Here is a 15,652-nt window from a genome sequence, read left to right on the forward strand (position 1 = left end):
AGAATGAACTTTTTATTTCTGGCCATTATACTACCCCCTCCACTAAAATGAAATACATAAGACATAGAGCCAAATCCTAAATGTTTTCCACTTTAACACATATCTGTCTTACCTGCATACCTAATACCTCCTTTCATCTTGACTCCAGCACCTCCTTGCCTGTGTTTCCCTTGCCCCCTTCTGGCTGTTCAGAGGTTTTGTATGTTCCCAAAAAAAAAAAAAATCTGCAAAGTCCTAGCATGGATCTGGTAAAGTGCTCAGAAAAGGAAAAAGAAACGAAAAAAAAATCCACACAAGCAAAAAAAAAAACCCTAAAGACAACCCAGCAAACTGTTGGAGGCCGTGTTCAAACTCTGGTGATGTGCAGCGATTTTGTCTTGCCTTTCCATTGCATGGTTAGTGGTGACTGTTACACACTTTAGGTGAGAGTGGTTTTGAAATCACTCTTCACATAAAGACTGACTGATCACCTCTATCCTTAGAAAAATTCTGGTTACAGACAGGGTCACTAGATAATGTATTTTGTGGTGTTACAGGTGAATATATGGGTTTTTAAGCTACTCCCTCATTTAGCTGTCGTTAGCTGGCATGTCAACCTGTCAAACCCTTTTCAGAGCTTTTTATAGTTCTTGTCAGTGGTCAAGATTTTTGTGAGCCTTTTGCTGAGCAATCCAACAGACTTTGTACTTCACCTCTAGCAGAAGTGGCATCCCGAGTTTGTTGTGGTTATTGCCTCCTTTATTTTGTTTTCAACTTGCAGTTTTGTCCCTTATCTCATTCTGTTTGGTAAACTGTCCTTTTGGGCAGGAACTAATTGTGTGAACACTTCATGTTTCAGACATCAGTGTTCTGAAAACAAAATTTAAGTAATAGTTGCAAAGGACAACAAAAATATATAAGGTTCATGTTCATAAATTGATTAAGGCCTGTTTAGAGATTGAAAGCTAAAATCTATTAAATTCTACACTTTTGACATATTTAGAGGCTTGTACATTTTGAAAATGCACCCTTTTATGTCTTTTCCTCATGAATATACAAAAGTTGCATGTAAATTACTTTGAAACTCTGTATTGCCTCAGCGTTTCCCTTCCTCTTTAGTTTTAGGGAGGTCACTGGATGGCAATAGAACATCAGTTTCGCCTGTTCAGGGCCATTTAGGAAAAGAATTTACAGTGTAGGAAAAGCATATTTAGGCATTTAAGGTAAGTCTGCTAGGTAGTAAAAGAGCCCTAAAGTGTGTTAAATAAGGTGTCCCCGAGGCTTTTTACTTATTTTCGTAGCAATGAATTTTCTTAGACCTCTGGTGTGCTTCTGCTGATTGTATCTTCTCTCTCACGTTAATCAAACATTGAGCACATGGAATGAATATATTCCAGTTCCAGGACCTCTGAAGTAGTTGCTTAGGGATGTTCAACAAAGGCATGCCATAAGTATTTGGGTCTCTGAAAGGAGAAAATGAGTTAATGAGATTTTTATTTTTTCTTTGGTCTCAAAATCTTTCATCAAGCTTCTCTTTAAAAAAGAATACATAGAATGAAGCAGCCAAAGACCATGGAAGTTACAAAGCTTTCATCTGAACTTTCCTTTAATCATATATTTTTAAATTAATGTTTTTTTTCAGTGTATGCTAATCCTGACCCTCTGTCACAAAGAGGTTTATATATTTAGTGAGATGCAAAGTCCAATTTAGTTTATACTTTAATGAGCCCTGAAATGAACTCCTGGAAAGGGAATGTAACTGTTGTTACATCAGCATGTACCAGTAGAGAACAAGAAGAGAAGAAAGGTATAAAAAATACAGGGCAGGTCATTTGACAGGCAACATGGGACTGCCTGTGCTCAGTTATGACACCAGGGTGCAAAAACCTGCTCAAGACCTGGCACAACAGTTTCCATAAATGAGTTTGGTTGGGAAGGTGCTGGGCTGTAAGATCTGTACAAAAGGTGCTGAAGAACTGGGAAAGCAGGAAACCAGAGTGCTAAATTCAGAGTCCTTTGTACACTGCCTGCAAAACCAGTGTGTCAAATGTGTTCATCTGACTCTGAATCTGTCATCAAAGGATTGATTTGATTCTTGTGTGATGTATTTAAAAGGTTTTAATTTGATATAAAGCATTTTGTAGTGAAATCGGTAGAGAAGTAAATGTCAAGCTAAAATTTTATTATTATATTATAATTATATTATTATATTATTATTATATTATTATTATATGTTGGTTTCTCCCAGAGTTTGCTGTGCCATCTCCTTTCTTCTTCTGAGTGGGAAAGTAATGAAGCTGAAACCAGTCCCTTCATCTCAGCTCTGGGCTACACGTCAGCAGATTATTATGGTCACTTAGTTAAAAATGTGAGTATTCTGTGCAATTGAGATTTTGTTAATAATAAATCACCACTTTATAAGCACATACATGGAACTGTCATTGTGATAAGGAACATGGACTAAACTTTGTTTATCTTTTCTTACCTCAGTTACTTTTACAACCTTTTAAGGGAAAAAAAGGAAGTTGGAGATCTCTGGATACTTTTTTATTAGATTACACTCTTAATAGATGTTCATAAAACCAAAATTCCCATTGCTGTTGTGTTATAGCAAAATAAAAATCTGTGCTATCATTATTTTTTCTTATTAAGTCAAAATTATATGGATTATTTTGTGTATTGGGATGTAACTTCTGAATGTTTTCTTTGACTATATCCACTGCTTTAAAAATGGTAGATGAGCCCTGAATCTTGTATTTAATATTCAAAAATAGTGCGAATAATATTTCAAAATATTTTTACTTCAATTAGATAAAGCATGTAAAAATTAGTAGTAGTGCTCTTCTGGAAGTTTTATCTTAACTCTTGGGGAAATAGAACTAAAATTAATGTCTTTTTAACTTTAAAATGTGTAAGGCATAAAATGCGTTAAAAAAACCCCATTTTGCAGCATAGTGTATTCAGTGATCTGGAGAGCTTTAATTTGGCATCAATAATTAAAAAATTAAACCAGATGACCAGAGAAGGTTATTAACATTTACAGTACATCAGTCACACAGAGAACCATGCAACTAATGTCTGCTTATTGGCAGAATGTTTATTTTTATTTTTATTTTATTTTACAGATGGTCTTTTCATTAGTGACAGAACTCAGAGAAAATCCTTTCAATGGGCTTAATAATCAGAGGAGGTAGGTGTTATCTAAACATAATTGTCATATGTTTTGGTTTGGATCATCACAGTTCAGTGAGGATTGTTTTACAGTCTCGGGCTGAAAAGTTTTGGATATATGTGTAGGTAATTTAAGGTGTGAACAAGCTTTTTGTTTTTAAGTTGGACTTTGCATAAGAGTTTATACTTAACCTAAGAGTCACAGTTTCTAGCACATGAAATGCAGCTTTGACAGGAAGACACTTATGAAGACCAGGACTTACAAAATACTGAATTCTAGCAAATTAAAAAGTGCCAGATTGTCTGTAAAAGGCTTCTAATCTTTTTTCCTTTTTCTTTTAATGTTCCAAAGGTTCCATGTTTTGTTTATGTTCCAGATTCCACTGTCTGTGGTTGGATGTAGCTTTAGTGAGCAGGTCAAGTGAGTGGTTTGTGTGTTAAGATCCAAACTACGTATTCCTTCAACTGTAGATCTGTGAGACAAAAATTGTTCAGCTGAGCACTTGAAGACAGCAGGATTCCTATTGTTTTGTTCATATATATTGCTTCTGTTGAGAGGAGAGAGGTCAAAAAAGCAGCAGGAGGCCTGAGAAGCATTTTGGTGGTCTCTTCTGAGGGTCCAGCAGAGTTCTGTGGGACCTGTGGGTCTGTGGTCTGCCTTCACTGATCCTGGGAAAGACAAAGCACTCCCTGCCAGGAAGGATGTGATGACTGAGCCAGCACAACTGGGTTCAATTCAGAATTGTGTTGATGTCCTTCACATGGCTTACTTTGAGCACTTAAATGTCAAAATTTTGCCTGACTTCTCAAGATTCCCCACACAATATGTAATGACATATCAGCAGTCGTCCCAGTAAATAATTTTTCAGTGTTTAGGAATGCATCTCTTACGTTTAACCTTTTGTAATTAATTTTGTCTTTTTTTAGGTTCTCAGTATAGAGGTTAAAAGGTTTGACTTTTCTGAGATAGGAACTGTGTTTGTTTTTCCCTCAGTGTTTCAGCCAGTCGTGTGAATGCTGTGTCCATTTTCTGTGTCCCTCTCATTACTTTGCCTGACCTGACTCCCTTGCTGGAAACTCTTCTTCTTTACCATGGAGATTCACCCAAAGAAATTCTCTGTCCAGAGTTTCTGGAGGCTGTGAATGAGGCCTTCTTAAAGTAAGTACTGTGGTCTGTATAATTTTTATACTCTTTCATAAAAATTATTAATTCCATTAAATGTCTTTTCTCTGGGTTTATATGCTGAATGCACTGTGCACCTGCTTTCTAATAAAATATTTCCCTTGCAGCTGAATAGCAGAGCTGAGGGTGTAGGGCCAAAGCAGATTTCTGTATTGCTGATGCCAAATTGTGGCATAGCAGCTTTAAATATAGACTGGAACTTTGTCCCACTCTTTCTCTAAAATGGAGGTTAAAGTCTTCAATAGATTTTAGTAATTTTGTGAGAGATGTGATCTTTTTTCATGGAAATGTCATTTACCTTTCATGCAAATGTATCACCATTCCTAACTTGACATTTTGGGAACCATTTTCATTTTTCTATGCACAAAATAGATCCTTATGTTTGATGTTTTTGTATTTCTTTTGTGTGTGTGTGTGTTCTTGGTTCTCAAGAATTTAAATTCTCCTGTTTTTCATCAGGCTATTTTTAACAAGTCTTAGAGGAGCAATTTGTGAAATATGACTTTACTTCTTTTGCTGCCACTAAACCCACTGTTCTGATAAAATCAATCTTTGGATGAAAACCAGCTGGGTGAAGCTGAACATCAGCAAGATTCACTGTGCCAGGAAAGGGAAGATGTCAGACAAAGCACAGCCTACTTTTGTTTGAGAGTTGCTTTATTCAAGTTGTAGCTGAGGGACTGTATTATAAACAAATTTTTTTTTACTAGAAAATGTCTTCTGGGAACACTTTACTTCAGTTATCCATTTCTCTCCTTTTTTAAACAAAGTTTTAATTGCTTCCTCTGTACTCCTCGTAATTTCTGAGATGTTCCAGAGAGGATTTTTATAGTGCTCCATTGAGGGCTCCAAAAAAATTAAATAATTAATGGAAAGGCAACACTGCTAATTCATGCACGTTACTAGAAGCTGAGGAAGAGGAATGAGAAAAGGAATGTGGAGTCAAAGATGTGCCCAAAAAAGACACAGCAGTCTTTCACTTCTTCACTCGTGCCCCTTTCATGGCTTCAGGTTGTACAAGTGGCACAAGCAGAAATGCAGTTTGGGAAACTTTCACAGCAGGTTCACAGGTTCAGTGTGGATGGGCTTCTTTCACATCTCTGTCAGTTTATTAGCTTTCTTGCTTGGCATAATGTCTGTGATATCTACCATGCTACCACTAAAACAGCAAAAAAAATGGCTGTGGCAAAATTAAATAGTCTCTTGTCATTCTTAATTTACTCTGATGTGCATATGTGCTTTAATAGTGACACTGAATTAAACAGCATCCTGAAATTGAGCATTGATTTCAGTTTTGGAATTCTGGATACTTCAATATATTCCTTGTCTACACATGTACACTTTTTAAGTCATTACATAGCATTGAATGGAAAGAAATAGAGCTCTTCAATGGAATTCAGAATTCTGAAGGCTGATATTTAAATAAACATATGGCAAAATAAATACGTTGAAAATAGATCCTGACATGGTGTTAGGTATTCTTTCTGCTGGAATTTTTCTTTTTTTAATCAATAGCTTCAGTTTGCATGCCCTCTCCAGACCAACTTTAGGGTTTTTGGTTTAAGACCAAGGCAAATATTTCTCGTTATTTATGTGTTCTTTTGGTTTTAACCTTTTAATTTGCAACTGTCATAACAGCTACAAATGTATTTCAGGATGTATTGTGCTGTGGTTTCTCTTCTTGGGTGGTTATTACTTTGGCATATTTTGATTTGTGCTGGTCCACACTGTGCCCTTTTTTCCCAGTGGTACAACACTGTGCTTCAGCTGAGTTATAGATGAAGGCTTTAGGTAAGGAGATAACTTGCCTTCTTAACCATTTGCCTTTTAATCAGCTCTGGACAGTGTTGGTGGGCTGAACACTTAGCTGCCTCTTAAGTAATTTTTGGGATTTTTTTTTCTTTTTTTTCCCTTTGTTGTTAATGTGCTTGGATTTTTTCCTTATTTCTCTGCACAGGCAGGTAATGCTTTTGTTATACAGCAGAAATATTATGCAGGACCTTCCTGTTTATCAGTCAGCAGCTGCCTGCAGGTACTAGTCCAGTTTGGAAAGAGCACAAGTGTTGGGCAGGGGATGGGAACTCCAGACTTAAACCTTCTGTTTCCATTTGCTGGGATCCATCATGACCAAATTTTTAGGTTTTAAACAGACGTGGTAAAGTTACATTTGTGGATGATGGTGATTCCCTGTCACCCTTTGCTGTGACTTGCTATTAAACAGAGTGCTGCAGGCAAGATTTTCTCTCTCTTGCTTCAGGTCGCTCTTTGTGTCTTCTTTTTCCTCAATATGTTAAAAAAGAGGAAATTTTTGTCTTTCTTCCAGTTGCTCAGGGAAAACTGTATTTTTCTCTCACACCAGGAAGCAGATCTCCCTTCCTGAACCAGCTGTCTGCAGCCTCTGGCTTCGTCACTCACCAAGCCTGGAAAAAGCCACCTTACACCTTTTAGACCAGTTGGTTTCCAGTCAGCTGAACTCACTGGAAGAAGTGGCTTCTGTCATAAAAGACTCATTGCTGGTATGTGCAACATGTAGGACCTTTGGCACTGCTCTGTTGTGCAGGGCAGTTTTCAAATATGTCAGCAGATTTGAAGGAAATGGCTCCTCTGTGACACATGACTTGTTAATGAAAACCAAATATTGAGTCTTACAAACATCACTACTTTTTTAATTTTTACACTGAATTGGTAAAGGGAAAAAAAAAAAGATTTCATCCAGTGTTGCAGAATGGATTAAGAAACGATAATCTCACTGTTGAGGCAGCTGAGTACCTGCCTCTGTCTTAAAAAATTATAAACTTTGGCCCGAGAGGCTTTAAATGTGTTTTCGCTTCAATCTCTGTGCCCTTGGAGTTCAGCCGTTTAAACAGCTGAAATTCCTTGTAGAATATTTTATTATAGACTGCTTAGTTACTTGGTTTTGTTTGCAAACCTGAACAAAATTCTTAACGCAAAACATTTGCTAAGCTGTGATTAAAATTTGTTTTAAAATGCTGTGTTATGCAGAGTACCAAAAATCTTCCCTAAGAGAAAACATGGCACAGTATTTTTTCCAAAATAATGAGCTAGTTTGCAACACTAAATAGAAATTTAATTGTTAATTACAGTGTAAAATAGCATGTCTGCTACGCACTTAATTATATGTTCCATAAAATGATAGAACTAAGGAATGGTATCTAGTATTTTATTTTCAGCCTATGAAACTCCTTGCAGAGTATGTATTCTAGCTAGGAAAAGAATGCTGCCTTTAGATTTTCTTCCTTTTTGATTGAATCTGCAAATCTCTTATTTTAGGGATCCATTATAATACTTGCAAATCCTGTAAATGCTTGGCACCAACAGCTCTTCCTGTGTAATCTGGGGATTTGGGTGTTCCAGGAGACAAGGCTGTAGACAGGGCCTATGCCTAATTTTTCTATATCAGATATGCTATGAGTTGTACATACTGTATGGTACCACACCATGTACCAGCTCAGGACAAAAATATATCTTTTATAAAAGATCTAGGTTACACACATAAGAAGAAGTAAAATATTTAAGAATTGGTTAAGTGTTATTTATTAAAAATGTTAAGTAACTTGCCTTCACGTCCCTATCTCTGAAAAGGATGGAACATTGCTGTGCTGGTACTTAGGCTGTCTCTGCTTGCTCCAGAGACTTTGTACTTTCAAAATAAGATATTCACTGAGTGGCAAGAGCAGTGCAGCAGCTTTGAGTGCTGATTTAGAGAGGACATCCTGAGGACAAGGCGTGGAAGGAGTGGAGGCATGAAGGAAGAGAGCAGATGGGTATTGCTGATTGATAGGCATTGGTTAGAAGGAGAGTGCATAAGTGGGAGATGGCAAAACAATTAAAACCAACAGGGTGAGAATCTTCAGAGAGGCAGTATAGAGGGAAAATATATGATCCAGAAATTGTGTTCTAAATGCATAATGATATTTTGTATTTGTACATGGTACTGTAAAGATACCTGTGTGATATTAAATCAGTCAGCACCTTGAATCCAACAGTAAAATTAATTTAGCCTGCCTGAAAGATATTTGAATATTTATTTAGGAATGTGGGTGTGCATTTTTTGGCAGTTGGATTATGGTGTTTGTAGGATATAAGATCTGTTTGCCTTGTGGATATGGTAATAGAAAGGAGAATCATGAAACAAAACTATATTTACACTTTTCTATTTGGAAGAAAACCTTTGGAGTACAAATAGGCTGAAATATGTTAGTGATTTGATTATAGTACATTATAAGCAGGAAATTTCAATAATCTCTCATAAATATATTATCAGAGTAATTTATCTAAATAAAATGTCTTGATACAGTAACCATATTGTACATAAACCTCATAGAGATCTGAGGCAGCCAGATAATTGTAAACCACCATACTTATTATGAAAGAAACTAGATATGAAATACTCATCTATTTTAATTCCAAGAGTAATTGTAGTGTGATGGTCCACTAACTTGTGTTTATATGGTATGCTATTATGTTTGTGGGTTTGGGGCTAAGCTGAAATTAATATTGGAAATTCTGCAATTGCTCAGAAGTAATAAAAGCAAGTGAAGTGACCATCACAGATGATCTTTTAGCTTTTTCAGCACTGGATGGGTGAGCAGATGTCTTCCTTTCTGACATAACTTTGAGGTTTGTACAGGGGCATTCACAACCAGTATTTTATGGTTTACCAAGAGTGGATAGGTGTTTATATACACAGACTTTTAGAGCCCATGTATCTAAAAAGAGATGTGAACGAATGGGTGTCATTTACAGTTTGTGTTTGGTTCTGAGATAGCTTTCCAAATAAGTTTTATTTCTTTCAAAGTTACTTTGCAAGAGAAGTGCAGGAGGTTGAGAGGGCTTAAAATTTGTTGGCTTCTTCTTTGTAAACCGCCTGTTTTGCTGCATTTTTTTTTCTACCTTGTTACCTTAGAATCATAGAATAACTAAGGTTGGAAAAGACTTCCAAGCTGATCAAGTCCAACCTTTGACCTAACACCACCATGGCAACTAAACCATAGCTCTTGTGCCATGTCCAGTTGTTTTTTGAACACTTGGAGGGTTTTTCTTAACTTAGGCTTTAACTTGGTACTTTGGGGAATGTGTAAATAGTTTTTATTCCAGATGGTCTATAAAAGCCTAAGAATATGGAATTAGAAAGTAGTGTGTCTACTAGAGTAACAACTTCCTTAAAACAGTCTTTTGTGTGGTAGCATGGTAAAAACCTTCACCAGTTTAAAAAAAACCACATTTTGATGCACTGAGAGATTTAGCTTGTACTGGCAACTCTGAATTCACAGAAGATAATACTGTGAAAAAATATCTTGGGCAAAAATGCGTGCAATACTGTTAAAGACAGAGGGGGTAAAATCAATTTAATTTCTGGAATTTTATGTTGAAGATGTGGCAAGAGTCTCAAAGCACATCCCAAAGGGATTGCCTGCCAAGAGGAGAGAAAAGCTTTTTGGAAATGGGCTCCCTGCCTCCAGCAATTGCGTGCACCAACCTGCTCTTTCTGCCTGCCACCTTCAGCATTGGTGGTGATTGTTGTCATAAACAGCCTGGGATCCCAGGTGTTTGCATTTGTCAGCTGTTGAGCCTGCTTGGTCTTGCTGTGCAGAATCCTAAGAATGCTAATCTGAGGGGTTGGTAAGAGCTGATCTGAGAGCTGCAGTTTGATAATGGCTATAAAATAGCATCCATGGGTTAAGCTGTAAATTATACAGTGGCAGTTGTGTGAGTTGTTTCTTATTAATACCTTGTTTTCTTTCATTTGTTTATCAACAGCCACAAGCAGCAAGCCATCCTGCCATTTTCAGAGTTGTAAATGAAATTTTCAAGTAAGTTTTGAAATGATAGTGGGGAGAGTTTCAAATGATCCATTTAAACATTGAGGTTTTCTTCATGGGAAGAAGCAGTATTGTAGTCTGTGATGTATTATAGTTTCAGGATGTCCTTTTCTTTACCTGTATGCTTTAAGAGTCCCCTTTTGGGTAGCACACTGCAAATAATGAAAAATGTTTAAAATCTCGTGAACTTCACATAAAAGTTACATAATGATATAATTGGTACAGTTGACTACATTGTATTTTAGCCCTTAAAATTTATAATTTATTTTGTACTCAAGCAGAGATTTGTGGTTGAAATATGATTTTGAGGTGAAAATTATAAATGCTGAAATGGCTTGACCCATGCCAGCATGAAGGTGGAATTTAGCAAAAACATTTGCACTCACCACTGTAGCCTCTTTTACATCATGTTAATGGTCTTCAGGGTTTATATTGGGTATGCTCTTAGTGGCATTAAGCCATTGATCTGCCTGTGAATAATGAGTTTGGTTTTGAATGCATTAAAATTATTTTGAGGCAATATATACTGGTTACCACATGGGGGCTTCCACTCCTTTCTACTCAGTTTTCAGTGGCTTTTTCTCTGTGCTTCACTTGACTTAATGCTTATTATTTTTAAGTAGATCTACTGCCAGGGCTGTAGGTACTGGAAGTGGATAAGATGCTGTTTCTTTGCTGTTTCTTAGCTAATGCAGGACTTTGTCCACCACAGTGTTTCCTAATAAAACTTTCCACTTCTATTGATGTTCCAAATTGTCTTTAAAAATCATCATGTTTTCCTCTTGCTCAGCCTACATTCCTGCTCCCTTGTTTGCTTTGAATTGTTTCTACGTAGGGTGCTTATTCCTCCACATTGCTGGTATTGAAATCCTAATATATTTTAAAAATGCTTTGTTTCCAGTCCTCTTGGTGTTTACATCAAACTGTGCACGTTACCAGGCTTTTGCAGACAAGTTGGGTTACGCAGCTTTGTGTTTCTTTTTGTTGTCTTTCTCTGACATCCTTCCAATTACTATCAAATGATGTGCAGACATTAAGATACTATTCCAGATTTATTCACATTTTAGAGATTTTAGAGAAGTGCTGATAAAGAACTTGTTCTTCCTTGCTTGGAAACTGTTGGGTTTCTATAGCTGGCACAAAACTTCGTTTATTTTTGGGGTTAATGTTCTGTTAGAAGTATGGATCTAAGCATTGTGACTTTTTCTGGAATAACTTCTCCTGCTGTTTGCATACATTTATTGAGATTAATTGTGCTAAATTATTTTATCACAAGGACATTTACTTCTGTTTCTATTTCCCAATGTTTTCTTGCTATGTGTGGCTATACAGAAGTCCATACAACTGTCTTAAGTTTCTGTGTACCATTTCTTCTTTTTATATCAGTGATTATACTTGCCTGTGGGTTTGTAAAATTTATCTGTTACAGTAATTTGTTAGCTCTTCATGTCTTTTAGATCATTATGGAAGGAATGAAACATTTCTCTAATAAAAAACACATCTTGCTGGCAACTTACTTTGAACAATTTTTCTCGTTGCTATTAGATGTCTTTCAAATAAGAGAATGAAAATTGTAGATGTTTACTCAATCTAGTTTATTTGCTGGAGTTGCAGACAGGTTGTTTTTTTTAAATTAAAAATAAAATCTAAAAAGCCTACAAAGTTAGTATTTCTGTTAGTGTCCACACTTCTGTAATGAGCTCAGACACAGCTTGAACCTGCAGCATACAAAGAATACACCTTTTTTTCTTCCTTTCAGTTAACAGTGATGTGATGGGCAGACTAATTATCTGATCTGTCATATTTTAACTTTTCCATGCCTAGGAATGCACTGCTGGAAACTGATGGAAGTTCAGAAGTTATGACCATAATACAGGTGTTTACACAGCTCTTCCTTGAGGCTCATCAGAACCAAAACGAGCAGGTAGGCAAGATCTCTTTCTTAACTTCTTTTCAGTAAGAAGATACAAAATTTCACAAGAAAAAAAAAGAATTTTAAGAGAGGTAACTGAATATAATGAGCTGCATAATAGCATCTCTTTACAGGTGCATAGATATGCCCAAGTTCAGTTCAACATGTTCACCCGTGCATAAAATTATATTGTGAAACCAATATGTAAGAGCAGTTTACCCAGCTTTACCCTGGAGTACTCCTGCAGCCAGGCTCAGTTCCCCTGATGCTGAAGTTTCTGCCTGTTTACACTGGAAAATGAACTTAAACTAATTAGTATCTCTTTTAACCTCTGCATATTAAGGAGAAGACTTTTGTGATTACAGGGCAAAAGCCTAAGACTGTTAAAATGTCATTTTTTTCCATGCTCTGAATCTTTTGTGATGCATATACTTTAAAAATAATTACTTTTCATAAGCATTTCCTAAATATCCCCTTTCCTTATGCAAAATCCTAAAATTAAGTATGGTGTTAATTTTCTGTTCTCCTGCTTCAGTCTGTATTGTTAATTACTGCCTTAGACGAGATTGTTCACTGTGAGTTTGTTTTGAAAACTGACCAGAACCCAGTTAAGGCAATGATTTTGTATCTCAGCATAGATTTCCATTGAAGGCATACTTCCCTTGCCATCACCAGCCTCTGGTAAGAGCTCTACTCAGACGTCCTGCTGGTGAGTTTCTTCATGAACTGTTTGCAGCATTACCAATCTGCATGGTCTGGATATGTCTTAAAATAACTTCAAAAGGGATGGAGACAAACATTTGCCATTTCCTAAATAGGGTGTGGTTGACTTAGCAATTTCAACAATGTTCTCTTAATGGATTTTTCTGCAGGAACATCTAATTCTTGTGTAACAATACTGCAGATGTAACTTCAACAAAAACTAAAGCAGAAGTGAATGACAGAGTCCTAACTGTGTAGGGATTAAGCCATGTTACTGGGATCTATATACTACATCTTCTTGTCTTATAAGTAATTGTTGCAATGAAAAATTTCATATGTCTATTACAAGAAAGAGGCTTTCTCTTGGTCTCTGAAGGTTGAATTCTGCTGATATTTTAGACTGCAAACCCAACATTTTTTCAGGTTTTCCATTCATACACATCAAGAAACCACTTTTTTACATAGTTCCATTTTTTATGAACAGTAATTTAAGCTCAGTACAAGAGTCTCTTGTACTCTGAGAATGTTACTCCACTGATTATATATTAATATTGATGTAGCAATTACACAAAGGAACATCAACCTCATTTGAATATTCCTAGCTGTACTTCTTCACATGGCCTTGCCAGTGAATTGCTCTGTGAAACACAGCAATAGGTATTGTTGAAAATGGGAAAATTTAAAATGAAATCTTAACTCTTGTGTGGTAACTGAATGGAGTTGCAGAAATTTTAAAGTTGGCTTGATGTGGTTACTTTCACTGTTATGTCCTAGTTGGACAGACTAGGGTTTTAAAAGTTTTATTTTCATCCTCCATCCTCAGAACTCCCAACTGCTTCCTGGTCTCAACACTTGAAAAACATTTCAGATATGCTCAAAGCATTAGTAGAAGATACAAATATTAGGTAAGCAGTATAAGATTTTCTACCTTTTTGTCCTTTGCGTGTTACCTTGCAAAAAGTCATATCAGTTGAAGTCTTTAGTGGCTACATTTCTTCATTTTCTTATTATTCTTATTATTTCTTCATTTTCTTATTATTCTCTAAAGGGAGAATAGTTTCTGTTTTAAAGAACAGTAATTAGATTACTTACTGAACCTGAACTTTGTAGGATTTATATACCTGACCAATATGCCTCTGAAAAACAAAATCTTGTCCTCCTTTCAGCAAATAACTAGGTGTATAATGGAAATGCTTACTTGCCTGTTCTCCCACTTCTCCCCGAAAACTTTTAAAACTATTTGATGAAGAAGCAGGGTTGTGGAAACATCCAAACTTCAAGCTTCTTGATTGTTTTCATAAATCTCTGAGTGCCAGACTGCAGTATCATTGTTGCATTACTCTTTGAGCTGACACTCCATGTCTCTGACCTGTTGCCCTTGGCTTTTTTATAGTTTTTTTTATAGTGGCAATAGTGACTGATAATGTTTGTCTACATGAATTTTGCTTTGGTAGGGGAAAGAATGAAAACACATACATTTCTGCATGTGTTTTCTGCTGCTGCCCTATAATGCTTTCTCATCAGAAGTGTGATGAGATGTGACTCAGACAGAGCTCGGATACAAGTCTGCTCAGCTCCTCTCTGAGAGTGGGCCGCCCAGAGAATGTTAAACAGCTTTTAAATTCAAAGAAACCAAATTAATTTTGATTTAAAACTTGAGATATTTCAAAAGAAACATAGAACACCTCGGCCTGACAGACTCACAAAACAAAATACCCAGCTGTCTCCCTGTGTCCTGGAAAAAAAAGATACTTGTGACCATGCTTGGTTTCAGTTAACTCATGGGGGCTTTTCTTTGTTGCTGAGTGGCAGAAAAAAAGCTTTTTTTTATTTCCCTCTGAGGCCAGGCTGTCTGCCTGTAGCTTCTCACTTTCTGTGTGAGCTGCAGTTTGGTGCCATGTCTTGCCTGTTTGTCCCTGAAGTGTGTCAAATCTCTCTGTCCTTGGAATGTGACCAGGAGCTGACCCTGGCTTCTTAAAGGAACACATAACTGAAGCTTGGAACAAACAAATAAAACAAATATCATCCATCATAATGCATTACAATAATTATAAGCATGTCTGTTCTCCTTCTGTTACCCAGCTCTTTCTTAGCTTGTATTGTCTTTTTCCCCCTTTGCTTTGATAGTACACTACTTTGAATAGTATTGGATTTGCCTGAATATACTCTTACTTCCTTTAGAACTCCTGTGACAATGTTTTCTATCAAACCCCTCTCAATTACAAAGAAAATGGATCTAACACATTTTTAAATACTAATATCCATGAGGAAACTATTCAATTTTCCTTTATTGCTTTATTCCTGAATCTACATGCTTTTTACTTAATAAGATTTGCAGAGGAGAAAAAAATACTATTACACAGAATATCCTCTTCCTTCTTATATCCCATCCTCTCTGTTATATAGATTGGTTTTCAGTAGTCTTATTTTACACCAAATGTGAATCACAGAACCATAGAATCAGCTGGGTTGGAAGGGACCTCTGAGATCATCAAGTCCAACCCTTGATCCAACCCCGCTGTGGTTCCCAGCCCATGGCACTGATGCCACATCCAGTCTCACCTTAAACACCTCCAGGGAAGGAGAATCCACCACTTCCCTGGGCAGCCCATTCCAATGGCTGAGCACCCTCTCTGCAAAGAAATTCTTCCTGATAACCAACCTAAACCTCCCCTGGCACAGCTGCAGACCCTGAGCCCTCTTGTCTTGCTGAGAGTTGCCTGGGAAAAGAGACCAACCCCCCCCTGGCTCCCCCCTCCTGTCAGGGAGTTGCAGAGAGTGAGGAGGTCTCCCCTGAGCCTCCTCTTCTCCAGGCTGAACAGCCCCAGCTCCCTCAGCCTCTCCTCACAGCACTTGTGCTCC

The 15,652-nt window shown here is 36.9% G+C and overlaps 1 protein-coding gene across 3 annotated transcripts in view; it reads left to right on the plus strand.

Annotated features, from left to right (window-relative positions):
- Positions 1 to 15,652, plus strand: part of FANCC (FA complementation group C) — a 53,429-nt gene that overhangs the window by 30,132 nt on the left and 7,645 nt on the right. For all 3 annotated transcript variants that reach the window (XM_027709108.1, XM_027709110.1, XM_027709109.1), the window contains exons 6-13: positions 2,228 to 2,347; positions 3,105 to 3,169; positions 4,145 to 4,309; positions 6,693 to 6,849; positions 10,115 to 10,167; positions 12,001 to 12,100; positions 12,722 to 12,797; positions 13,614 to 13,695. In XM_027709108.1, the coding sequence (XP_027564909.1) occupies positions 2,228 to 2,347; positions 3,105 to 3,169; positions 4,145 to 4,309; positions 6,693 to 6,849; positions 10,115 to 10,167; positions 12,001 to 12,100; positions 12,722 to 12,797; positions 13,614 to 13,695 (818 nt within the window). The remainder of the gene's footprint in view (positions 1 to 2,227; positions 2,348 to 3,104; positions 3,170 to 4,144; positions 4,310 to 6,692; positions 6,850 to 10,114; positions 10,168 to 12,000; positions 12,101 to 12,721; positions 12,798 to 13,613; positions 13,696 to 15,652) is intronic.

Source organism: Neopelma chrysocephalum, unplaced genomic scaffold (genome assembly GCF_003984885.1).
Source record: "Neopelma chrysocephalum unplaced genomic scaffold, ASM398488v2 Primary Assembly neopelma1_96687, whole genome shotgun sequence".
NCBI lineage: Eukaryota > Metazoa > Chordata > Aves > Passeriformes > Pipridae > Neopelma > Neopelma chrysocephalum.